Source organism: Pseudoliparis swirei, chromosome 16, assembly GCF_029220125.1.
Source record: "Pseudoliparis swirei isolate HS2019 ecotype Mariana Trench chromosome 16, NWPU_hadal_v1, whole genome shotgun sequence".
Lineage (NCBI taxonomy): Eukaryota > Metazoa > Chordata > Actinopteri > Perciformes > Liparidae > Pseudoliparis > Pseudoliparis swirei.
In genome coordinates this window covers 7,735,023-7,762,269 of record NC_079403.1, presented here as the reverse complement: position 1 = coordinate 7,762,269, position 27,247 = coordinate 7,735,023, and the positions used below count along the sequence as shown (strand labels likewise).

The window sequence follows — 27,247 nt, the reverse complement described above, 5'->3', positions numbered from 1 at the left end:
TATTTTATTATACAGTCCGTAGTTTGGGTTCGTAGTAAATCCGACTGGGGCGGTTGGCATCTAGTTACAACATCAGCGTAACCAAAGTCGGCATATGTGCAATGTAGTGTGAGCAAACACACTTTATTAGAGCTCAGAAAAAGCTGGTAAACCTCGATTAACTATGCTCTGAAGTTGAACATTATATCAACAGTCTCCATGGAGGAAAGACGAGTCCGCAAGAGGATCAGTATTTACGACTGCCGTTCCGAAAACCAAGAGCCAAATACGAGGAAGAAGCTGGAAACAAGGGGTTTGGACTACAATGGCTTTCTTATACTTCTGCAGCAGGTAATGTTATAACCTGACCAGCTAACTTTGCTTTACTTAAATAAGTACGCTAAGTGTGAGATAACTGAGTTGTGTTCGGAAGGCGGTCAGAACGTTTGAGCCTATCTGAACGTTTACTAATATTTACACGAGACTTGGAATATATGGTCTTACTTTCAACTCTGAATATTTTAATTTGTTTGCTTGTCAAAGATAAATAACTAAGTTAAATAACTTCTGCACTGGAGTGCATCTTCCTTCCTGTCTGTCTGCTATTTTAACGGTATTTGATGGTAGACTCAACGACCATGTGCTTCAAACAGTGACTGTAGTTGCCGCTGTTTGGGAGAGTTGCCATTGACTTATACCTGTTTGTGGTAGTTGGCACAACAGTTGCTGTTTGGGAGAGTTGCCACTAATCTGCAACGGAAGTTGCCGCTGTTTGGGAGAGTTGTCACTGAGTAAATTATACGTTCACACCAAAAGCGACGCAATTTTTTCGCGCTACCGAATCCCATGAAAAGTCAATGAAAAGTCAACGGCGCGTTTGGGGCGTTTCGGGTGACGCAATGTGGATTTACAGCGGAAGTGACCGAGCAGTGTGAGCCTAGGGGTGATGTTATGAACCCAAACACGCGGGCGTTAGATATTCAGACGTGTGTGGGATTCCCTCAACAAGTATAAAGCAGAACTAGTGGTTAGTTATTTCGTGGTGGATGAAGGATGATGAAGGTTTTTACGGAGGCAATTAAGCCACGGAGATAAGCCCCGCCCCTCGCAACGCTGATGGCGTGATCGCTTCAAATGGTCGAGCGAGTAAACTCCCGCGTTTTGGTGTGAACGTACCTTTTTATAGGTGTGTGTGTGTGGAAGTTGTCACAGACTTTGCACAATAGTTGCTGTTTGGGATAGTTGCCATTAACGTATAGCTGTTTGTGGTAGTTGCTACATCCTTGGCACAACAATTGCTGCTGTTTGGGATAGTTGCCACTGACTGAAAAAAAGTATTGTCTTGCCGTCGTTCAAGGTGATTTCCTAAAATCAATAATATGATACAATTATGGTTTAGAATAATAAATAGCAACACATTCTGACAATGGAGATTCTGAGAAAAGTTGACACTTGTTTGACAAATGACTGAAACGATGAATGGATCAACACAATAGTTGCCTCTAAATTGTCTATTTCTTTGATTGTTTGAGCTGTAATAAAGAACTGACACTTGACATTTTATTACAGAAATTCTCAATCCGTCCACTTGAAACATTTGTGCTTGCAACAACGGACCGAATTGTCCTGGATTTTGACAAATTTGGTGAGTAAATCAGTCCTTGTTGGGGGAAAAGTAAACAATACAATGCTATAAATTATAGCTGTGAAAAGGAAACAAAAACATGTTCAACTTCTTTTCCCGGCCGTGACACAGAAAGCAGAGGAGGTGCTGCAGCGGAAAAAATAAATAATGCCCAAATCTTAAATAGTACCAGTAAAGTTGCTTGCATTAGAGCTCATCAATACTTTAATTTTATAATTTAGCAACAGTGCCTGTTTAATATCTGGTTTGGTACCCATTCCTAGTCCAAAAGAGGCCAGAAAGTTGCAGCAACATGCCATTGTATGACTTATGACCTGTACATGTCATCATCAGTCTGTTGCGTATGTGTCTATTTTAAATGATATTATGGTAGTTCTTTAACAAAGTTGGTTTTCATACCAGTTTACACAAGACAGATGAAATTGCTCACGTTTTCATTGCAGAAGCGCTTCAGGATGGCAGCACCCTCCACTTGTTGCAACGGGAGGACCAAGCGCTGGCAACGGCAACGGAGGAGCCCATCATGTTTGTGCCTCATTATGACACGGTGATCAAGGGGGGCCTGTATGGGTACTACACCAGTGAGGGCCAGCAACCATTGCGTAAGTCCTCGTATAATGCAAGTAGTACCCTTGAAATGCACATTTAGCTGCATTACATCACTCATAATGATCTCCTTTTATAAAATGTTTTTTTTCCAGCATACGCGCTTGCTGAGCTGATTGACAATTCTCTTTCGGCCACAGCTAAAAACAAGGGAATGAGGACAATAGAGATACGGATGGTGGGTTATGCATTTGCATGTGATTTTATAATCATTTGCCTTAGAAAGTCTGCGCTTTCGGTTTCTCTCAATCTGTCATGTTGACTGACCTTCTTCTCTCTTCTCTGTCCAGGTGTTCAATGAAACTCTTACGAAACCTACCATCATTATCTTGGATAACGGGAGCGGGATGACCTCGAAACAACTAAAAAACTGGGCAGTGTACAGACTTTCTAAATTTTCCAGGGAAAAAGTCACAGTTGGAGGGTTGGTTTGCTTCACCTTCTTCACTTTCTAGCGTCACTTCAACCATGATTGTCCAACGTTTCCTTCTAAAGTGATATCTTTTCATTTTAAATGCCTACTATTTTATTGTACATCTGTTTTTTCTTTTTCTTCACGACAGTAAAGTAGAGAGTTATGTTCGGCCTGAGCCGGTCCGTCGTAGTCTCAACAGTGACATATCCTACTTTGGAGTTGGAGGAAAACAAGCTGTGTTCTACCTCGGAAACTCGACCAGGGTATGTATGCCTTCTCTGAACGTAATTTAGACATTACCACAAACGGTAACAAAGACTGCCATAAAGAGAAATACATGTCCATGGATTCTTCTTTTATCTTTATGTTTTGGTATCTAAAAGTTTTAACGAAGGAAAGTTATCAAAGGAGACATTTTGTTGATCTTTCGTTGTGACAATCCGGAGGTTAACGGTAGCAAGTTGGCATTTCCCATTACAAATTCATCTCCAGGGGACGTGCTCTTCCATGTATTTGATTGGCCCACACACCACTTTGTCAGATGATGTCATATTAGATACAGGAGAACATTCCTGCCGGTGGCTATGAGGCTCTATAACAGATCACCTCTTGCCAGATCATAGTGCAATAACTACAATAATAACTCCATATACACTATGTTGATCTGCACTTCACACATTTCATTTATTTACACTACACACATACACACACATTTCATTTACACTACACACATACACACACTTTGCATTTTGCACACTGTCTATATTTAATATTTTTATATTTAATTTGTCATTTGTATTGTGTATGCATATATGTTATATATATATACATATATATTTTATTTTATATTTTACTTTGTATACTTCTATATCTTTCATCCCTGTTTTTTATTTTTTATTCTTGTGTGTTTAGTTTATTGGTGCTGCTACTGTGACGACAAATTTCCCCTTGGGGATTAATAAAGTATATATCTATCTATCTATCTATCTCTATCTATTGTGGTGCAGCAAAAGTTGGGGTTTTACTTTTTTTGCCGGATGTCCCTGAGTTTTTTTAATTTTTTTTAGCCAGATCCCTTTGAGTTGACCCCAGTCTGACCTCATTTGAATGAGTGAGCAAAAACTAACCATCTATTGCTTTAACTTTGTTTTCTTTAGATGATCACTAAATCGGTTGGCTCCCCAGATGTTCACGAGCTGATTCTGTCACAAGAGGAGTTTGAGAGAAAAGAGAGGGACAAAGAAGATATTTACAGCAGTGTTATTAAAAACAGGAAGGTACGTGTGATTTTAAGCTGTCTGTTACACAGGTGTGGGCTTCTTTTCAACACACCGTTTACCACTTAATGTCCTACATTCTGCTGAATTTGAATGCACCAACTTTAATACGTGATGTATGTTTCCGCTCATTGGAAACGATCTGCTCGGTCAAAACATAACCCATGTACATGTTGTAATGGGGGAAAAAATACTGCACTTAGAATTGTTGCAGGTTTAAATATCACATCATACTATATTCAATATAATCATGTTACATTTGGGCTGGCAAGAACCTTTTGGGGCCCCTATTCTCCTAAGCACACTCATTTAACTTCCTGAGGAAATGGCATGAGTTATGGGAAGACTCCCACTTTAACACATTCTTGTTCTAACCCCCCCCCCCCCCCCCCCAGAAGATACACTTCTTTCTTATCTAACTGCTATGACCTTGAACTCATGAATCAGCCTTCCAAGATCCGTACCTTCCTCCCCTCACTAAGACGGCACTCTATCTCCCTGATTGTCATAATACAATGAAGCCACCTCTCCCTCCGCCTTTACACACTCACTAACTGTGCATGTGTGTGTGCTACCTTACCCATTGGTTGGAACAGTGTATGACTGAGCCCTTTACCAACGTGTCTGTGTGCTTCTCCGCTGAACGTTCATCGTCCTGCAGACCCGTTCCTTTCTGCGCAGGAATAAATACTCAGAATCTGAAAGGTTGATTGTTGGATTACTCATTATTTTAAACCTCTCATCCGAAGCTTCTGAATAGGAGTTACTTGAAATTCCACCACAGTGTGTTCTCTGAGATGTTAGTGAGTTAAAAAAAAAAAAAGTCTTACCATTACCAGAATAACATCACAGTATTTCAATATAAAATAATCCATATGTGCAATAGTCTGACAGGCGCGACCTGCTCTTTCATTCTCTGTTATTCGTCCACTGTGTGACGTCCTGCAGCCCGGGGACTCTTCACATCTGAAAAAAGACGAGCGCTACCTCCGTTCCCTTATCGCTGAGGAATCTGGGAAGGAGAGCTTCACAGCCGTGGTCATCACGGGGGTCTTGCCTGAGCATATCGCCTTTTTGAAAAAAGATCGCAATGTGTGGATCAGGCAGCTAGCGTGAGTTCATTCACTCCCGCCGTCCGAAATTCACTTTCAAAGTCTGAACTGACACCAAATGGTCCACTTGGATTTGTTTTTCAAGTTCTGTTCTGTCCATATTTCAGTAACATTTATCACTATTACATTCATGGAGTCGATGGAAAAGACACGAGAAGCTGCTCTACGAACTCTGATCATCTCAATAAAATTGACATTCAGGTGAGGCTGCTGTTCTTAAAAAGGTGTCAAGAGTGACTTCTAATTCTCTTTTTCTGCTCCCGCTTTAATGTCATCGCCTGACTCTTTTAAAACAGGTCACTTTGTGCGAGAAGCCCCCACAGTTGCCCTGTGCGATAAATATGAGGGAAGTTGACAACGACATGCAGACTCTGTACATAAACGCTGCTGTCGACACGTTTGACTTCAAGGCCTCGCCCAGTGACGGAGGCACCGTGGAGGGAGTCATTCGGTATCACCCCTTCCTCTACGACAAAGAGACGTACCCAAAAGACCCCGATACTCTGCTCGGTACGATAACCCAGAAATATTTAATGTTCGTTCTGAAATATGACCTTTTTTCCTTCTTTTTTTTTTTTTTTACTGTATATCTAATTTTGGTCTTTTTTTGTTTGTCAGATGATGATGATGATGATTCCGATAATGAGTCTGGAGCCTCGCACCAGGCGAGAAAGAAGGGGCTGATATTTGACTGTTTCTGGAATGGACGGCTTATCCCTTACACCAAAGTGCCAGAGTAAACGCCTCTTTCCATTCTTTCCAATTTAAGTGAAAAAGAATAGGACAAGGTTTATACAGTTTGACTACTCTTTGTGTCAGAGTTATATAAGTGAGAGGAACGGCTCTCAATTATCCCTTATATATGACTTCCAGAGTCAGAGGAGAACATTGATCAGACTCTCGTGTCACAACACTAAATTTGAGCTCGAGCCAGCAGAGGCTGAGCTTAGCACAAAGGCAGGTGGAATGATCCGCGAATAATCACTGTGGCGCAACCTGTAAAGACATTGTGAAGTCCCTGGTTGAGAGAAGGCGGAGTTCCAATACTTGTAAAGTGCTTTTCTGTTTTTTGGGTTCAGCCTGCTCATCAGGATTAACTAACATTCATACACCATAGGCACAGTTATGGGAGCAATTTGGGGTCAAGTATCTTGCCCAAGGGCACATCAACATGGGCTAGCTTTCCCTCTAACGTCACCATGAGGTTCACATTTATGGTTTTGAGTGAGATATCTTGGAGAGATTGCAATGACATTAAGTACAGACCGCCTCGTTTCCCAGAGTGAACATTTTTTTTATTTAACTTCGGTAATCCCTTAACTTTTCATCATGACGTCTACGCTTAACTAATGACATCATTCCAGGTGCTGTGTTTAATGAAAGCAACTTTAACATCATTTATTAAAGAATAACCACAGACTGTGTTTTTTTCTGTTCATTTGTGGCAGGTTTGACTGGTGTTCTTCGAATAAAGGAGCAAAGGAGCTTGCAGAGTGTTACAGTCGAATTTCAGGAGTGCTTTTCAGTGACGATGTCTTCGAGGTCAGCATAAACAAGCTCACCTTCATGCACCTGGAGAACAAACTGAAGAAGAAGGACACCTTCTTCACACGCACCGTTAATTCACAGGTGATCATATACGAATGCATATTGTTTAACAAGACGTTTCCTTTGTGTAGCACCTGAATCATTATTTGTAAGTTTGCTTGGAGCGTAACGAGTGTGATGGAAGATTTTCTACCAATCGGGAAAGGAGGAAGGAAGTCTCTGGATCATTATGTCACAGCTACTCAGGGCAATCTGTGGGATAAGATATAACATTTGAAGAGGCCTCATGATCATTTATTCACACTTGAAAGTTACACCCCTTGATGAAGAAACGCAACACAAATTCCTAAGAAGACAATGTGGGGCGAGAACGTATCTAAACTAGTCTCAACCAGTTTCCGTTTCCGCGAAGTAAGCACACACTTGCTTACGTATCGATTCGTTAAAACATTTTTTAGTGTGGCAGAATCAGAGAAGGTCAGTGCAGGTGACTTTTTTTTTTTGCTCCACCCCGATGTATTCCCAGAGTGAGCAAGAACAGGGAGGAGAGATCAGTGACGAGAGATCAGTGACAGAGAACAGGGAGGAGAGATCAGTGACAGAGAACAGGCTGATGCTATACGTCCTCCTCAATCACAGTGCTCAAACGTGTTGAGACTAAAGGTTCTGTCTGATCGAAAGGTAACGAGGCACATTTGATAGACCAGCAGTAGAACGTCTGTCTTTCTGTTTCCTAGTGGTCAGACGTCTAAATTGTAATGTAGCTTTATTCCGTTAATTAATTAAAAAGCTAAAAGAACCACTAAATTAATAATTTGTACGTCCACAGAATCAAAGAGGAAACATTCAGAAGGAATTCACCCAGTGGCTGAAAAACTGCCATGAGAAGTGGGACAAGCAAGTGAAGTTTATGGGCTTCATGAATACCATAACACGAACAGATGTCCTCACGAAGAAAATGCAGCATCCCTGGGGGACGTTCTCTTCCATCGAATGGGACCGCAAAACATACCAGAAAGACCAATTGGTGAGCATCTTTTGTAGTTTTTTTACTCCCCCGTGTGTATATTGTGATTGTTCTGTGTTCTACATTGATGCCGACAACCTTCTTCATGCAGGTGAAGTCTATGAAAACGGTGCCCATCCTGTATGGTCGTGTGGTTCGCTTTTTGCTGCATGGAAAATATGACGGCAGTGTCTTTGCCACAGGAGGAGAGGTTGAAGTGGTTCTGGTAAGGAGGGAATTATGGAGTTGTTATAAATATTTGACTTGAATACGCGTTTGTATTGTATGTCAGTTCTTGCCACTCTTTGTCGTGCTGTTTTCATAGTGGAACCCATTTTTTGTGCAAGAAAGGAACAAAACTAACGCATGGAAATCACGGCATCGGGAAGCTCCTCGCTACAAAGAACCAACGAGGTCGCACTTAGCGGAGAAATCTCCTTGTGCAAGATTTTAAGTGACAGGAAACTCAATGTCGAGTCTTTTCTCCTCTAAATCGATACTTTTTTGTTGTTGTTTACTTTTATGGAGCCTGATATTGATAATGAAATATGTTTCCAGGAACCCGAAGCATTTCACAACAAGATAAAGACCATACCCATTTCCAAGATTGACAAGATCGCCACCGATGAAGCCATCAAGACCTACATTGACAATGATGCCGCTAAGTAAGCAGTTTAGGGGGGGGGGGGAATGCAATGTATTTTTACCAACATGTCAAGGTGATTATCATGCTGATACTAAATGTTTAGGTATCGTAAACGTTTGTTTCCATAAGAATAATTAGAATTAGAGCTTATTTTCTGCATGCGGAATGAATGGAGAAATCTCATTGGCTTGTTGTGGAAGTTAACAAATATACGTGTTTCCTGCAGCACTCTATATCCCATTTTTAGATGTGTGTAATGTATTTGTTGTTCCACCTGAATCTCCTTGTCCTGACTTGTAAAAGTCCAATGAGACTACAACAGTTATTTAATTCTAACTAATGATGTGTTTTGTTCCAGGCTTCCAGAGCTTCTCACTGTGGACTGGCCAGGAAGGAATCCCTGGCCACAGAATGCTGCTCGTCCAGCCGGGACTCCGTTTGGTAAGCTGCAGCATCGTCTTCACACCAGTTCACATCCTGGTCATTGCTGATAATCACAACAGGGTAATGTTTTCAAACTGTCCCGTCACTCCTCCCACATCATTTCAGGGCCAATCAAAGTGGAAGTTCTAAACAAGAAGGGAGAGTCGTTATCCATGATGCCCTTCGGGAGCCAGGGAACAGGGAAAAAACTGATTGTTGAGCTCAAAGTCCTCCAGCACGGTAAGAAATCCCAACTGACTGTTGGTGAGGCGCTCATTCACTGGACGACAGTCGACAAAACGCCCACGATACACAAGAGGTTGAATCGGTTCACACAGATTCCTAGCCCTGTGTCTCGATCTACGACCCCTAGCCTCTACAGCTCTCTACTGGTCAGCTCTGGACCAGCGCCAGGTCACTGTGCCTCTATTTGCCTCCTGTATCAGTCTAGCTGGTGAAACCCCTCCATTAGACTCTTCTTCTCTGGCAGATCCTGTGTGTTATGGGGCTGTATGTGACCTCATAGTTTTCATTAAAGCATATGATATAAAATATTTTAGATATACAACATTTCTTACTTAAGGATTTGATATAAATCCTTTTTAAATATGAAACAATTTCCTTCCACAACATATATTGGACGCATTATAGTGTAGTGGCGGTGAACGAGGAACGTCTGGTGGAGGACCCTGTCCGGGAGGTCTTCAATTCCCACCTCCGGATGAACTTTTCACACATCCAGAGGCAGAGGCCGCTAACGTCGTCAAAGTTCCTTGGTGGCAAGGCGCCGGGGGGTGGATGAGATGCTGAAGGTGCTGGACGTTGTTGGGTTCTCTTGGCTGACAGGCCTCTTCAATGTCGCATGGGGGTCGGGAACGGTGCCCGTGGACTGGCAGAGCGGGGTGGTGGTTCCCTTTTTCAAAAAGGGGGACCGGAGACGGCTCGTACTCTCGTGGTATCACCCTACTCGGCCTCCTCGGGGAAGCTTACGCCAGGGTGCTGGAAAGGAGGCGCCGACGTTTGGTCAAACCTCAGATTCAAAACGAGCAGTGTGGTCGTGGAACTGGGGACCAGCTCTTAACCCTTGTGTTGCCTTCGGGTCAATTTGACCCGATTCAATGTTTCACCCTCCTGTCGCCTTCGGGTCAATATGACCCGATTCAATGTTTAACCCTCCTGTTACCTTTATATTTACTAACATATTTTACCCTTTGGGTTCAATTTGACCCCAGCTATTAAAATCTCCAGAAAATTATGAGAATTAATATTGTTTTCCAAGTTTAAGTGTGAGGTACTTTATGTTTGTTTGTTGACTCCCGAAAGAACACCGACATTAAACATTGAATCGGGTCAAATTGACCCGAAGGCGACAGGAGGGTTAAATATTGAATCGGGTCAAAATGACCCGAAGGCAACACAAGGGTTAACCCTCGCAAGACTACTGGAGGTGTCCTGGGAGTTTGCCTAACCAGTCTGCATGTGCTTGGTGGACTTGGAGAAGGCTTTCGACCGGGTCCCTCTGGTTTTTGTGGGGGGGGCGCTGCAGGACTATGGGGTGCCAGACTCGTTGCAACAGCCTGCGTGGTCGGCTGCCACCGCGACCCGACCCCGGATTAAGCGGATGAGAATGGATCCCTGGATGAATATATATCAAATACAAAGATGCACTTATTTTCTCTTTTTTATATTGTATTTAACTGAAAATTTGACAATAGAAGATGTTGACTTTGAGAAACTGCAAGGTTTTTCCCCCCCCATTATTTTCTAAAATGCTATAGGCAACATAATAAATGATTTAATCTAGAAAATTGACATATTAATTGATAACGAAAACAATCTTGCAGCCCGAATGATTTCAAGAGCTCAAGTTGACGTGGTCAAATTGCTTGTTTTGTTTCTTCAACAAAACTTTCAAATGTTCAGTTTTGTGTTATAGACAATATAATGGTGGCAAATCCTCACAATTTATAAAAAGGAACAAGAGTTAAAGCTTCATTTTTCTCAAACATTTTTTGGATTCTTTGTTGTTCAGCTTCTTGGTTTGCAACGGTGTTTTTTTCTTCCTGTGAATGTTTGTCTTGCTCGTTTAGGTCCTAAAGAAGATCAAGAGATTCTCTGTCATGTCGCCCAACATTCAGGGAAATCGGGTTTCTGGTTTAAAAGAATTGGTAAGTTTCTTTATCTTTTGTCCCTATTGTCGTGGTTAAATTGTGCTAACTTTTTTTCTTTAGTTCATGGCTCTTCCCACAATTAATATCTTTCCATTAAATTGATCTCTGTTGCGATCTGAGGCACCACTGGTTCACGAGAACGAAGCCGAGTAACAAGGACTCACAAGCGAGATTGAATAGTCTTTACTCCACGTTGGTTTATTTGCATCTACATATTAGTTTTCTCGAGAATAACTAACGCGAGAAATGCATTCTTTCTTGTACCTTTATGTCTGGGCCGTGGCTATAATGCTGCATTCCATTAAGCTTGTAAATCTGAATTTTCAAAAGTTCAACAAGTCGGAAAGATAAATTGCATTACATATCATTTAGCTGGCGCCAAAGAATGCCAAACTACAACAATATAGTCAGAAAAGGTATAGATATAGTCAGAAAACATGTGTTTTTAGTTTCCAGGGGAAGATGTCGAGACTTCCTGATGTCAGCGGGGAGGGAAAGAGATTTATTCTCACATCACACGCAAAGTACAAGCGCTCGCTGCCATTGCAATCACAGGGAGTCCCTCTGCCAACACACGGGTTGGCAGGAGAAGAACTCATCCTCCCAAGCAAAGTTCGGCCTTTATATTGACCGATTTATTTTGTCACCGGTTCGCATCACGTCATCCTGGCCTCGGATCGGCGCTAGACTGTTTAGGAGGAGAATAATCCCAAGAACTCCATCTCCTCACCCCTTCTCTCATGAGTCTCAGCCCCCCCCCCCCCCCCCTCTTATTTATAGCTTTATTTGCATTCCGCAAAGACCAGCTTTGTTGTCCTATGATCAACTTCAGAATAGAGCTACACATCATGTCATCACTCTTGCTCTGGCCGGTCTCTGTGACCTAGTGCTCCCCGGGGTTTATGCCTCTAGGCTCATGAATTAGGCACGACAGCTCAATGTATCCTACCGTTTTACGACCTGGTTATCTATGTTTTTGAGGTCCAGACCCCCCCTTGATTATCCCGTGGCCTGGCATCCTGTCTCTGTGCACTCAATCAAGCTGTTGTCTCTAAGAAGAGGGAACTTCTCTTCACCAGTGATTTTTTTTCAAATGCAGTGAATCACAAGCATATACATAGTAAACTAGAATGGGCACTCGGTAGAGCGCATACCTTCGCATATCACAAGATTGGGCATTGAATTATGAACATTTTGGCATTAGTTGCATGCCAATTGGACAAAAATGTATCGTGCTATGGTAAAAAAAGAGTTTGACCTTTCCATGACCTTGACCTTTGACCCGATTGATCCCAAAATCTAATCAAATGGTCCCCGGATAATAACCAATCATCCCACCAAATTTCATGCGATTCAAGAACATTTTGACCTGTTCATGACCTTTGACCCGATCGATCCCAAAATCTAGTCAACTGGTCCCCGGATAATAAACAATCATCCCACCAAATTTCATGCGATTCGGTTCAATACTTTTGAGTTCTGCGAAAGATTTTGACCTGTTCATGACCTTTGACCCGATCGATCCCAAAATCTAATCAACTTCAGCGCCGGATAATAAACAATCATCCCACCAAATTTCATGCGATTCGGTTCAATACTTTTTGAGTTCTGCGAAAGATTTTGACCTGTTCATGACCTTTGACCCGATCGATCCCAAAATCTAATCAACTGGTCCCCGGATAATAAACAATCATCCCACCAAATTTCATGCGATTCGGTTCAATACTTTTTGAGATTTGCGAATAACACGCATATAAATAAATAAATAAATAAATACACGGCGATCAAAACATAACCTTCCGGCATTTTCAATGCGAAGGTAATTACATATACATTGGATAACACCGAGGGCATACATCAGAATAGTATGATGAATACATAAAGTTATATTCAATACATGTACACCACCACAAAGTACATCCATATGTAATTATCCTCACAGCTTTTGGTGGATTTATTTATCTGCTTGGTTGTACAAATAAATAAGGATTCATATAATCTAATGATTTACCCCATTTCTTAATTTATTTTCCTACCACATTGGTTCACTTTTGGATCCCCGAATTTATCTCTGCTCAAGGATTATTTATCAATTCTGCAAATATCTCATCTTTTGCAGAAAGTCTGAGCCAACGGGGGAAGTACACGCTGTCCCTGAACACGAAGATGCACGAAACTAACTCGCCCGTCTTTGGAGGCAGAGAGCTCCCGAGCTACACACTCAATTTCACCATCAACGGTAAGTAAAACCTCTTAATCTGTCATATTTATTATCATTTCCCAATACCCTAATCCACAGCGTATGTACGTGGATGTAAATGTCAAAGCTGTGTGTCTTCTGTGCGGAGAAAGAACACAACATAAGGGCGCGATCACACCGGACGACACTTTTGAATACGCAACCGCTCCAAAACCTCCTTGGCAAAACAGCTCGTTGGAGTCGTGTTTCGATTTAGAATGATAAAACTCTTCGTAATTAATTAACGCTAATATGAGCGTCTCGTCGGGAAAACAGGTGCGTTTACATGATGGTATAATTCGAATCTTGCTTTAGTCGGACTCTGCTATCTTTTGGGGGATCTGCCGTTATCCCAATATACATGGCAGTGAGTAATTCGAATCATTGGCTGAAAGCATGTCATATCCGATACGATAGGCGGCACTGTTTTCATTACAACTCGTGGTGATACAGCCATTTCCGCTTGACCTCTTCACCACCACCAACAACAACCAACAACAACAACATCAACATTTCGAGAAAGATGGCGAACAGAGAGCAAGGCGAAGCTACATCCCTCTACTGTTCTTGCATGATGTTAATAGGAGTACAGCGAATGCAAATGGCGCTATTGGCGTTGTTTGTTTGTTTTTTGCCGGCCAGGCTCCCGGCAGTGACAACTTATCGTCTCTTTCGACTTCCGGGTCACGACATGGGAGGGAGGGGGGTGGCGGGATCTCAAGCATGCGCAAAGTCCAGTTCCTAATCCAATTCACCGCTACATGCCGCGATAGTCGAATTATCAACCGGATCGGATCGAGTTATCCAGGGGTGTTAATCGGATCGTTGACGGACCGCACATAGTCGAACAAAGGTGTTTACATGAAACGGATCATTCGATTTCAGTCCGACTAAGCCAGATATTCGAATGCATGTAAACACGGCCAGTGACACGCTGAAGCCAACATATGAGTCTGTGGGCTGCAGTTTCCACGTTTATCCCCGACACGACGCCCCAGCTGCCTCCCAGGCTGCTCACACCTCTCTACCTGTGTGAGTGTGAACAACCGTTCACTTTGATGACCATCAACAGCATTTCACACAGGACTCGTCTGACTGATGAGCACCTTCACTCGGCTCAGAGCCTGACCCCAGACATGATGAACTTGTATCCAAGATGAGACACAAGTGTCTGGCTCAGACCAGGGAGCATCACAGAGCAGCAAACGGTGCTTTGACGCATTTTCAGTTTTTAAGTTTCATTTTTGCATTTTCTTTCTCTTGCTACTACAGGACATTTGATTTTTCTTTGAAGTAAATTATTTTTGGCTCTTTGCCTGTAAGAAAATGTTTTCGCTTGCAATTACTCTGGGAAAACTGCAGAAAGTCATAAGCAATTAAAAATATATATATATATTTATGTATAATTCATCATTTTTATGTCATTTATTTCATAATTAATGTTGTTTTATAGGCAATACTCTCTAGGCCTTGTTAGTTCCAGGTTCAATATGTGCACTAAGGTTCTTTCAATACGTTTTCAATAAACGTTGAACCCATCTGGCCCTTGACGTGACTCAATTTCTTTATTTCGGCCCACTGTGTATTTGAGTTTGACACCCCTGCCCTAATCTCTCACGTCCACTGTGTTTCTCCTTGTCAGCGGGTTCCGCGGAGACCTTTGGTGTTGGTGACGTGAGCGCCACGCTTTATGTAGGAGTGCCATTCGACATTCCTCTCCTGATAACGGATGGTTATGGCCACCCGGTGCCGCCGCCTCCTGATCTCAAGCCGGTCCTTAAGTGCAGGTGGGTAACGTGCGTCTACTGCCGTTTGAATAGGTTGAACCCCCGTTGTGTTGCGTGTCCTTGGTTTACAGTGGGCAGCTTGCCAAGAGGACCCTTCTGTTCTTATGGCTTGGAATTTTGTTTTGATGTGGTTTTATCCAACAGTGGTTTTATATAACTGATTTGAAAGCCTAAGTATACATTTACCATTTTCCTAGCATGTCTTTGATCTGACGGATGTGGGAGTTAGCTCTGGAACTATTAATATGATCTTTTTTGTTTAATTAGGGGCCTGAATGTGAGCTACGAGACGGTGGACAACCGTTGGACCACGTTCATCATCAAAAGGGTCAAAGCAAGAGGAAAAGTCCTAAATTACCAACAATCAAAGGTTAGAAAAACAATACACCTCTTATTATAAGGCATTAGTTTGCCTATTTACTAGAAAGATTCATGCAAAGGGAATACATTTGTAATAAATAAAATGATACACTAATGATATTTTTGCACAATTACCTAAAATGTCACTTATGCCATGAAATCATAAAGCAGTAAGGGACTGCAACTTATAAAAAATAAATTTAAATAAAAGTTCCTTGTAGACGAGAGTACAATATTGGACTCAAACATATATTGCTTGATCCCCAAGAGAATAACAACAACTGCTTCTCCTTATTTTGCAGACGTTTGACCTGAACGTGACCCTGCCTGGCCTGAAGTCCGACACACAGACGATCAAGATCTGTGTTCTTCCTGGTAGGACTGCAATTATTTACTCATTTTAGAACGATAATCAACCTTGAAATGATGATGATTCATAAACAAGCAGTGTTGTTTTTATGTTTCTGTTCAAATTAATCGATTTTAAGAATTATTATTTTAATTAACTGCCAAACATTTTAGGTTCTCAAATATAGGATTTCCTGTCTCTCACTGTTTTAGAACATGACATAAAAAATATATTTGAGATTTGGACAAAACAAACATTTTTAATTGACACTTTGGGCTCTAGGAAGTTATCATAATCATTTTCTCTATTTTCCAGCATCTAGAGTAGAAAAAAATCAAAACGGTTGTTATGCTCTTTTTATCGAAAATCTGCTGTTGTTTTTTGATTGTTGGTGTCGTTGTAGTTTAAACAAAAAGGTTATTCCCCACTGACTGCTGCGTGGTTAAGATATCCAATGTCATCCATCTGTGGTTGAAGTGTTGATGTGTTGTCTACAGACATTAACCCTCCTGATGCCTTCGGGTCAATTTGACCCCATTCAATGTTTAACCCTCCTGTTACCTTTATATTTACTGACATATTTTACCCTTGGGGTCAATTTGACCCCAGCAATTAAAACCTCCAGAAAATTATTAGAATTAATATTGTTTTCCAAGTTTAAGTGTGTGGTACTTTATGTTTGTTTGTTGACTACCGAAAGAACACCGACATTAAACATTGAATCGGGTCAAATTGACCCGATGGCATCAGGCGGGTTAAGATAAAGAACATTTCTTTCTAGACATTCCTCCAGTTGCCGGTTGCTTAAACACTCCATAGTTTCTCAGCTGCATGACGGTGTTTTTCAGGTAATCCACATTCCCTCCACGTGACGCCAGAAGACGACCCAATCACGGTGGAAAATGGAAACTCCGTCACGTTTAATATTGAAATTCACGACGAGGCTGGAAACATCACAGCTGGTCCCAAACAGGTCGTTTGCTGCCAGGTACTGTCTGCGTGTGTCGTGAACTACACGGTAGTGTTCTCGTCTATCTGAGCCTGCTCTATGAGCGCCCTCTTTCCTTTTCTCATAAATTAAATGATCTAAATGTAAAAAATGGTGTTGGTTGACTCCTCATCCTTTTTATTTGCAATTCAGGTTGAGGGGTTTCCCCGAGAGGCGACCGACTGCAGCACCACAGGAGCCGGACAGCTTGTGACGAAGCTAGTAAACCTGAAAATAACCAACGGAGAGCCACAGACCCTCCATGTTACATTTGAGATTCCTGTAAGCTAAAGTCGAGCTGCGCTTTCTGTTTCGTTGAACAGCCCCCGATTGAAATGATTGTGACGTCTGCCCCGGGTTTTTTCGTTTTTCCCTCAAGAGTCAAAAGAACATCCCGTTGGCCGTGAGGCAGCTGAAGGTGATGCCCAGCACGAGGGTCTCCCGCATGGAGCTCTGCAGCAACGACAATTTGGTGCTGACAAACCACGAAAAGATAGATTGGCTGGCTGGAGGCTCGCTGGATAACCTGTGCTATAAGCTGTATGACGAGGCTGGCCGAGAGGTCCCTCCCACCGCGGAAATCGCCTCCATGATCAAGGTGTGCTATATAAATATATAGATATGATGCATCGTCTGCCTGTGGTTCTTACTATCCTATCCTGTAGATGTCAGTTCTGTAAAAGGTGTGGCAATAAGTTAAAAAATAAATAAATCAAACGTAATGTTTCTCTAACGAGTCGGGTCATTGTGTTTGAACTCTTCCCATCTTAATGCCGACTTGCATTGTTCACTGTGACTTTGTTTCAGGTTCACTGGATGGAAGATGTGAATCTAGAGGATCTGGCCATGGGGAAGCTGCCCGCCATACAGGTGCCCACGCAGGTGCAGCAGCCAGCGCTCTTCTTCCAGGTGTCCTACCAAGACCAGAACCTGTCCGTCTCCTTCTACATAATGTAAGACGCATTACCCGACTCGAAGCTGGCATTCAGTGTTTGCAAGCTAAAAGGTGTTTTATTTGAAACTCGGAGCAATAATATCGCTGCAAACTACCATGACGATAGATCAGAGGAATGGCGTCCTCGCCAGAGGATGACGTCTCTCTCCTTCTGTGTATTGTGTGAACTTCTCTGTGCTATGTTTTAGGTCATTAAGTTAAAGCGACGCCTCTCCAGGCTTTAGCTTCATATTTAGAGTGGTGTTGATGTTATGACCTAACTCTTTGAAAGAAAAGTCGATCTATCTCCACTTGTATCTTCCAGAGTCTTCACGCTCTCTTGTTTTGTGTGTAGGCCTCGTCCGGATGAACCACAGCGACTCAAAGCAACGCTCCACCAAAACTCAGTGAAACTGGGGGAAATCCTTCCTGGAAACATCAGTCAGTACCTAAACGCCCCAAAATGTTATTGCTGCGCATACGGCTGCACACTGGGTAACACGCATCTCCTTCCCTCTGCAGACTTGGAGCTTGTGGACCAGTATGATAATGTAACCACGGCGCTGACTTCCAGCTGTAAGGACGACGTGATCGTGGACGCTCCGGGTCTGGACAAGTCGGCCATCGCCTTCGGTTGGCAGGTGAGACGAGAGACGCGCAAACAAAAGAATTGTTTAGCACACTGTCGTATAATTTTATCTACTCTATAATATCAGTTTATCCAAAACATGCAAAGTCAGAGCTTAAGGTTTAAGAATCTATACGACGTGGAAGATCACGCCACTGTGAGCAGGTAGAACCTGGGCGCAGGGAGGGCTCGTAGATAATTTCTAGAACATATCGTGTCGTCTTTAATTGAGTCACAAGGCCTCGTTCAGTTTTGGACCAGGGGTTCCACGTGTCTGGGTTCAACCTGGTAGATCAGTCCCAGAATTAGGTAATTATGCCTGCATGTGATTGGTCCACGAAGGCCGGGAATAATAAACTCCTCCTATTTTGTTTTGTATAAAACATACGGTAAAATGTATTAAGTACTCCAAACGTCCTGCAGGCGTTTGTTCCTGACCTGTATTTGTTAAGAATAAAACAAATATTCTTGTTAAGTGCTGTCGTCACTCGAGAACATTTTTTTCATCATCAATTTCTTCAAACCACCTCCGGTGGACGAGAAGATACGACGACACAATTAAAATCATGCCATCTTCAATCTGTGTCCGCTTTCTCTTCATGAGGTCATCCTTGTGGGGGAGAGAAATGTTCCGTTACCTAGTGAGAAATGTACTTAGAAAAGTGCTTTGAGCACGGTTGTCTTAGAACACTTTATTACAGGATAAGATGTATAGGAAGATTCTAACGAGTTTACAAGTCATCAAAACAAATAGTGACGAATGGAACAGAAGGGCGACTCTCTCGCAGGAGTTTCTGCTGCCGTCCGGCTAAACCGGTCAGTTCTTGGACATCTTCGCTTCACGGAAGTAGAAGAAAATCTGCGTTCAGTCGACTGGAGCTGAGAGGGATGTAAAGACGAAAATTGTTCTCGCTCTACTTCCCTAAGTGTCCGTAATCGATCACGTTTGACTCGTGCGTGTCCAGTGATATAACACCAGGACATGTCTGTCATCATTGGTGCCCGTGACCATATTTATGACCCCCCCCCCCCCCCCCCCAGGGGAAAAGGTCACTCTAACTCCTCTTCTCTGACCATACACTATAAATATGTCAAGCACAGTGTGTCATATATTACACACAGGCACTTCCTCCAGCGGAGACTGTGGGTCAGTGGTTAGCAGGTCTTTCAGTCCCCGCCCTAGTCGATGTGTCCTTGAGCAAGACATTTAACCCTGAATTGCTCCCTGTGTCTACCGTGTGTTAAAAGTAACATGATTGTAAATTACTTTGGATAAATTGTAATGTATATAGCACTAAATATGATTGTGTGGCTCATTTTATTTTATGGTCAAGCAGCTGTAACTGAGACGCAACATTTCTTCTCTGTGTGGTGAACTTAAATGTGTATAGTTTTCAGATCAATTTCGGGTTCTTCAATTTTGTACGAGTATTAATATTTAACTTTATATTCCCCTTCATTTATTTTTAAATTATAGTGGAAAAACTGCAATGATATGAAGTATTATTATACAATTATTCTCACATTATTAAATAGAACCGTAACATGTTTTGTCATTTTTGCTTGAAAAATAATTTAAACGATTATTACAATAGCTGACGAAGTTTATTTCGATTGATTGGTTCAAAAGAATTTAATCAATAAATAATGTGTTTTACTCATATAATAGTGACTAGGGTTATTCTGCAGAGTGATACGTACTTATTTACCGTCTTTTTACTAGTAACATGTTGAATGCATCACTTTACACGTGACAAAATATTCTTTAAATTGTGTTTCAAATACCTTTTACTTAAGTAAAGGATCTGATTACTTCTTCCAAAACTCCTGTAGATGTCCTGCAAATAATGACATCTGATATATCTGTTGAAACCAGGAGAGCAGACGCTCTGTTCTGGTCACCGGGGTGCAGTTCCAGTCCGGGCCTCTGGGGCCCAGAGAGCTGTGCTTCACCTACCGGAGCTTTGTGAAGCGCGTCACCGTTAAAGTGACGGCTGGAGCCCCCGCACAGCTAAAACTCATCAGTGGGCCAGAGAAGGTAAGACGGCTCACCCTGGTTGGGACTTTTTTGATCTTTTCTTCACAATTATGTTGTATTTGTATCATTCAGCCGGTTAAACTGTTAACCGTCAAAGCATATCGTTTTGTTCTTCCCACAAGCCTTTGCAGGTGCTGAATGACCACGGCATCGCCACGCCGTTCCTCGTCCAACTGTTTGATGCGTGGGGAAACCCAACCACAGACCGGAGGGTCGTGGTTATACTGAACTCTTCATCCTCGACACTGAAGGTGAGCGCCACGAGCAATGCGACACGTACTTTATTCTACTTTAAGGAACTTTCTGAGTTGTGAAGGCATTATCTAAGTGGGAGAAATGTGAAGAGGTCCTCTTGTTGTTGTAGGTGACGCCAAATGTCACTTCACAACCCGTGAACGCCGAAGGGAAAGCCTCCTTCACCGTTGGGCGTGTGAGCGGACCAAAGTAGGTGTCACATTATATATATTTATAGCAGTTTTATCATCATAATGCAACAGTGCTAGTGTCTCAAATCAAGTCACATTTCTCATACTGTATACATATCCTGAATGAGGACACAGCTGATGTCCCACCGGTCACTAATGGGGGGTGTTGTTACTCTGTTCTTCCACTAGGGGGCACTATCGGCTTGAGTTTATGGGTTCCTTCAACCAGAAACCCATCCCTGGTCCCAAAGTGAATCTGACTGTCATACCTGATCCCAACAAACCTGTCAGCCTGCTGGTGGAGTACAGCACCAGTGCCGTGTTCCCTGCTGGAGAATATTTCCCAGGTTGACATCTTAATCAAATCTCCTGTGTTTCTTTCCCCCGTATTTTGTGGAGCTCTTATTTCACTATATGCGACCGGTTTAGCGTCTTTTTAGCAAACTGACGGCGTCTACGTGTGTCTGTTCAGTCTTCTCTGTGACCGTGGTGTCGGATGAAGGAAGCCGCATGACGACCTTTAACCCCGCCGCCGCCTCCATGTGGCTGTGGAAGGGAGAGCCGACGGGAAACGCGCCTCCACATGCGGTGAGCGACTTGCACTCTGTCGATCCCTGATTCATTTATTTTATTTTGCGTTTCTTTTAAACGTCTACTTCTCTCGTCTAGGTCACTGAGCTGAAGTGTAGTAAACCGATGAGGAAAGAAAATAATGACCGTTTTCACTTCAGGTAAATGTCTGGTTCTGTTCGGCCTGAGTTGTTGCAGGACGTTTAAAACACACGCTATCCGAAGCCGCTGACTGAGAACACTTTGGCCTCTGAGGGCTGAGGGTCAGTCCTCCAGGGCAGCGCTGTCGCAACTGTAGAAACACGAGAGTGGAGTTGGAATTGAGAGATGACGAATAACAATTTAACAGCAAAAAATACTCATCCCCGTTGTGATTTAATTAATTTTTAATTAGAAAACAGTTTAGTTGAATGATAGGATTGATACCATTCTGATGTCAGCACAGTAAATACTATTATAATATTATTATTATAAATATGAAATAGAAACTAGATGCTTCAGGGGAAACCGTTTGCCTTTTGTTGAAGCGGTAACTATTCCTTCTTAAGAAATGTAATTATCGTTTTTGTTTTCTTTGGCTGCAGAGATAAAGAGATCCCAGAACACGTTGGAAAGTACGCCATCCAGTTTTCTCTCCAAATGGGCAACGGACATCTCCTGTTTAGTGATCAGGTGGGTTGAATCTGGAAACATCACCTCTAATAAGTTCTTTCCACACATCCAACGCTTGCAATACAAAACATATTGAGATGAGAAGGAGAGTTGAGGAAAGGTCGTAACCTCAGCACTGTTTCGTGCCTCCTAGATTCCCATAAATGTGGTGGCCAATCAACCCGTCAAACTGGGACCCAACTCACAGCTCCCGACCCCGGTGGTTTCCAACAGCAACGTCGTGGCCAACCGCACGCTGGTGGAGAATATGACCCTGATGATCACGGTGAGCCGAAACGTTTACGCACGGCCGAAGAGCAGAACCGGCTGTCCGGTGAGACGAATGCTTTTTTAAATGTGTCGTTAATCAGCTGATTAACAGAGCTGCTTGCAGGATTGCTACGGCAACGCAGCGGGGCAGGACCTGGACGGGAAGGTGGTCGTTTCTATTAAGAGTTCCGGTGGCGACGGCAACGCGAGCCTCCCTCTGTTCGAAGGCCGAACCAGCAGCCTGACGATAAGATTGGTCAAAGGAGCGGCCCGCATCACTGTGGGTAGCCGACAACGCTTTTATTTTGGAACGGCGCCGCGAAGCACGTATGATAATTGTTTATTTTCTTCTGCACAGAGGCTCGTGATGATGGAGGACAGCCCCGGCGACAATGGAAGTACATACATCCTCCTCTTCAAACCCGAAGTGTTGGCGGTTCCCACGCCACTCGCTTCTTTTGAGCTCCCCTTCCATTTTTCCAACGGTATGACATGAAAACACTTAATCTGTGTGTGATTGGAAAACTGTTTCATATTTCACTTGTGATGCGATTGTCGATGTCGGTTTTATTTGCTCAGGTTTTCAGATATATCTCTTAAAAATGTAAACTAATGGATATTACCATGTGGCGTCACCAGTTGATGTAATTACATGAGTTCATACGTTTTGTGTTCCAAATCATCTAAAATGTTAATCCTTTGAGGATTTGTGTTGACAAATGATTTTGAAAAGTGAATTGTTTTTTTTAAATCAGAAAATACTTTCAACTCAAATACAATTTTGCAAGTAAAGTTTGTCTGTTTTTTCTGATTTTTAGATGCTGAGAACCAACGAAAAATTACTGAGCTGTCCAGGAAGGAAAATGAGCTCTCTACTTCTATTGCTGGATACAAACACATCTTTACTGCATTTCGTGAACTCCTAAACATGCTGACCAGTAAGATTGTATCTCCTTTTTAAATTGTTATTCGTTTTTGCAAACAAAACCAATGTTCTTAAATCTTGTTTCACCGCATATTTTTTCATTTACAACTAAAAATGTTTGATTTATTTTAATTTTAAATGTGTTTGAACTTTCTGATCGTAAAAACCGTGTCTCAGACCAGACATTTGAAACTAGTTGTCGATGCATTTCAACTGCTACCAAGAAAGTATTTACATAACTCGTGTCTGCGGATGATTTTTGTCTCTGAAGATATGTTTGAAATGGTTTCTAATGGCGAGTACTTCCTCCATCACAGATCAGCACCTGGTCGCAAGTGAAAAAGTGGTTGCCCTTCGAAATGGTCTGATCAACAGGAACGTGAACATTCCCCAAACTGAGAGTGTAAGACGCTAAATCGAGTCACACTTAACCTCTGTGTATGTAGAAATCTATATATCTATACATATGTATTCCTTTGCAGATCCCAGATGTTGACGGATTCCTCAAACAAAAGGAAGCTGAAGCCGACGGGATCCTGAAAACACCCAGAAGGGTTTTCTCCATCAAAGATCCCTACATCGGGCCGCAGGATGTTTTAGGAATGGTAATATCAGAACAGAAGCAGTCATAGAGGCCCGGACATTGTTCCACTCTCAGAATAAAGCCACTCGGGGGCGAACATGTTCGAACGGGTGTTTCTGCCACAAACTATTTCATCGTCCAATGCGCTGTCTACTTCTGTGCCTTATAATCCTTATAATCCCGGCTGCGTGACATCCTAACATAACATTTATCAACGTCCGATACAATTTCACTACATTGTGTTACAGAGGCTCACCTGGACATTAACACCTTGACAGACCAGCTTCAAAAAGTATTTGCTTCCCATCCACCCACCTGTTCTCATTAGCAGGCACCCACCGATATGCCCTTAAATGGCACTGGGCCACCCTGTGTTCAAATGTAGGAAGTGCATGTCCCAGTTCACCCGGTGTTTCCCTCGAAGATATAAGAGAGCATAAAAACTACATTTAGGCTCCGACAGTCTCCTGTCGGCCTCCACAAACCAAAAGTCATTTCAGGAGCTCCCATCCAGATGTGTCCAATCATCGTGTGAGTTTGGGAGAACCTCTGCCTCATTTGCCCCCCCCCCCCCCTTCACCGTCCTGATCCAGGTTGGCCACCTGGCGTCTGTTGAGGCCGACGACGCCGCGTGGGTCATCTCCTGGCACATCAGGGGCGACATGGACTGCGTCATCACCAGAACCACCACAGCAGCGAAGCGGATCTACCACTACAGCCAAGGCAGCCAGCAGGTCATGGCCCTCGACAGCGTGTTTGTGCATCCGGGCAACAGGTAATGCTTCTGATCTCTTTTATAGAAGCGTATTTCTGTTCACACACACACACACACTATTGGTATTGGTGCCGCCTGAGTGGCTTTCCTGCTGAGATTCCTGTGCGGTCTTGATTATAGTTTTTCATTCTGAGGCAAATGCCTTCCAACAATAGTAATTTAAAGATCTCGTGGCACCTCCTCGCCGAGCAGATGGTTTAGAGAGAATCCGGAGGGCGATCGACGGCGGAGAGAGCCGTCCTCTGGCAGACGCACAACGGATGTCGTGTACACAGAATAGAAAGAAGTGAAATGAAATATTTGATTGTAAAGATGCGTGAAGAGAAGTCCCGTTTTCATCCATCCGATCAATTTAAATTCAAAGGAAGTGATCATGCAAATGAACGCGTGCTTTGAAATGTGGACGACAATGAATTTATGATACAAGACTTCAGAGTCGTTTATTTGTTAAGCACTGATAATGGTGACTAACATTATTACTATATAGAGAGTAACTTCCTCTTGATGACGGGTACATAACGCATGTTGTGACCAACGACATGCTACACATTTAGCAGCCCATACTGCGCAGTTTTAGATTTAACAACGATTTTTTTTCTGGTCGTACAAAAGTGTTGTGTTTAAGTCTGCATCACATTACTATTTGGGCTGAAACGAATGCTCTTTTTTCTGTTATTTATTGATGTTTTTTTATTATTCCATGTAGTTTGGCATATTAAATGTTTGAGTAACAATTTCCGAGAGCTCCAGGTGGCCTCTCCGTGTGTCTTGCTTCACTCCACCCCGAGCCCTAAACCCCAAAATGATTCACTGTTCGCATGTGAGAGAACAAATTTAGCAAAACCTCAGTAATGAGAAGCTGGATTAAAAGAAAAAGGGAAAATTATGTAAAGGGTTGGTTATCGTCATTGTGTCAGCTCTAAATGAAGATGTACCAATTGTGTAACATGGAAGCGGAAATTATTACCTCATCAATTGGCATCTATTCGAAGAATGGAACAATTGTTTGAGTCATTTTTATTTTATTTTTTTAACCTGCTCGTTCCAGCTCCTCCAACGTGAGGATCTTCTGCTTTTTGTTTGTTTTATATTGTAACGTCTTTGAGTTTAAGTCTCTCGGTCGGATAAAACGAGACCTTTTGAAGAGTTGACCGTCGGCTCCCGGATGCTGTTCGCCATGTTTTGAGTCATTTTAACTTCAAACAATTTCCAGATCAACTCTGCATCTTAATTTCTTCCAGATCGATGCCGCACGTAAGAAATGACCGCCTGCTCTTTGATCCCCCTGGAAACCCAGTCCGCGCCAGGGACCTCCTGCAGTACCCTCACAACCCAGAGAGCTGTACCATCGGTGAGCTCCCACACATCAGAGCAACATGTTGTTCTTCCAACGCCATGACCACAGTCCAGAGGACCTGGGGGGGGGCCTGTCGAGGGTTCCCAGGTCTCTGTGTGTGCTGATGTGGTATTTCCTACATGCCCCGTCGACTCCTGTTGAGTCCTGGCTAAATGGTTCCATCTGGGACCCAACCTCACAGGGGTGGAGGATTTTTTTCCCATCGTGGGCGTCGGCACTGCAGCAGAAATTGAGTCTCTTCCTCCACATTAAAATGTCTTTAGATTCAGGGATTTTCTGTCATGTTTGGGTTATAACTTAAGCTGCAGTCGACATGTATCAGCTCCTCGGTCTCCTCTTCGTGAAGATTCCTCAGTAGCATCAGTGGGGGAAATCATTTTATGAATGTTTCCATGTGTCCAAGTGGCTCTGACTGTTTCCTGTTTTCTTTGCAGCTTTTAAAAACATCCTCGGCGACACCATTCTGATCGACGACCTGGACTCTGCAAACCACTACAGGAAGGCGGTGAGTGGCGCTCGCCGGTCGGAGGCGTGCCGTAAATCCACCGGCCCGTGGTAATCATTCCCCCTTAATGTGCCGTGTCCTAAAGGTGGTGCAGAATAAGATGCAGTGTCCCACCATCCTGACCAGGCAGGGCGACCGGGTCAGTGCCAAGGGAAAGTTCGGAGGCGCCCAGAACAAAGCCCCGCCCATCAACACGCTGCACACGTTCGGCGCCCCCATCCCACAACTATACTACACTTTAAAGCAACAAATAGGTGACGCCACTCACATTTCTAAGTTGGGTTTTGTAGTGCTGTTCAGTCAGATTGGGATTTCAATTTCCCCTTATTTCATCGGACAGACCTGCTCACCCAATACCGGTCCGCTCTGGCGTCGAGGGACGAGGCAGCGAAAGATCGTGAGGAGCACTTAAGGGAAATAAAGTCTCCTGAAAACCTGAAAAGGCAACAAGAAATGGAGGAGAGGCAGAAACAGCTGGAGGAGATTCAGAGACAACTTGGTAGGTTTGTTGACCTGGTTGAAAGTTATTTTATTTTTATTGCGTTAGTCTTGTTGTTTCAAACTGCTCTGCATTTATACTTCCAGTGTCAACCCCAGTAAGACCAGTGAAACGAGGTCTTGAGGCTGCTGGTGAGCCATCCAGCATCAATCAAAAGAGAGCAAAGTAGAGGTCAGCAGAGAGGTGGACCGACCCGATGTCATCTTTGAGCCATTGGAGTTGTTGTAATAGAGTTTTTTATTTGTATTTGTATATGTTTTAATGCGTTCTATTAATCAGAACTTCTGACAAAGTGATGTACATGCAATTATTAAGTCATTTCTTTCTATACCAAAAAATATATATATTTTCTACGGTATTATTTTGCCTGTGTCATTATTTCTATTTCTGTATCGCTCTTATATCTTAGTTAGAGGCATCTGGGCAGGGAGTCGTTGGCAGGCGCGCGCATTACGCGCACCGGGAGATGACGCTGCCTCTCCGAACCCAAGACGATTATTACCCAAGTTTAGGCCTCCGGAAGTCATGTAATCCTA

At 42.9% G+C, this 27,247-nt stretch overlaps 1 protein-coding gene across 1 annotated transcript; it reads left to right on the top strand.

Annotated features, from left to right (window-relative positions):
* Positions 1–87: 87 nt before the first annotated feature.
* smchd1 (structural maintenance of chromosomes flexible hinge domain containing 1) lies at positions 88–27,069 on the top strand. Its single transcript, XM_056433830.1, has 47 exons — positions 88–330; positions 1,549–1,624; positions 2,068–2,226; positions 2,326–2,408; positions 2,521–2,654; positions 2,794–2,908; positions 3,803–3,922; positions 4,871–5,034; positions 5,142–5,235; positions 5,331–5,544; positions 5,653–5,770; positions 6,483–6,663; positions 7,412–7,609; positions 7,701–7,814; positions 8,147–8,253; positions 8,593–8,675; positions 8,784–8,897; positions 10,748–10,825; positions 12,948–13,067; positions 14,710–14,854; positions 15,122–15,224; positions 15,517–15,589; positions 16,412–16,551; positions 16,705–16,833; positions 16,931–17,149; positions 17,359–17,504; positions 17,841–17,926; positions 18,008–18,126; positions 19,990–20,151; positions 20,274–20,402; positions 20,516–20,595; positions 20,766–20,923; positions 21,049–21,164; positions 21,246–21,307; positions 21,731–21,818; positions 21,952–22,083; positions 22,192–22,347; positions 22,426–22,552; positions 22,886–23,005; positions 23,310–23,395; positions 23,475–23,597; positions 24,169–24,350; positions 25,592–25,701; positions 26,142–26,212; positions 26,298–26,466; positions 26,553–26,711; positions 26,798–27,069. The coding sequence occupies exons 1-47, from the start codon at positions 199–201 to the stop codon at positions 26,878–26,880; spliced, it is 5,877 nt and encodes a 1,958-aa protein (XP_056289805.1). The 5' UTR covers positions 88–198; the 3' UTR covers positions 26,881–27,069.
* Positions 27,070–27,247: the final 178 nt, after the last annotated feature.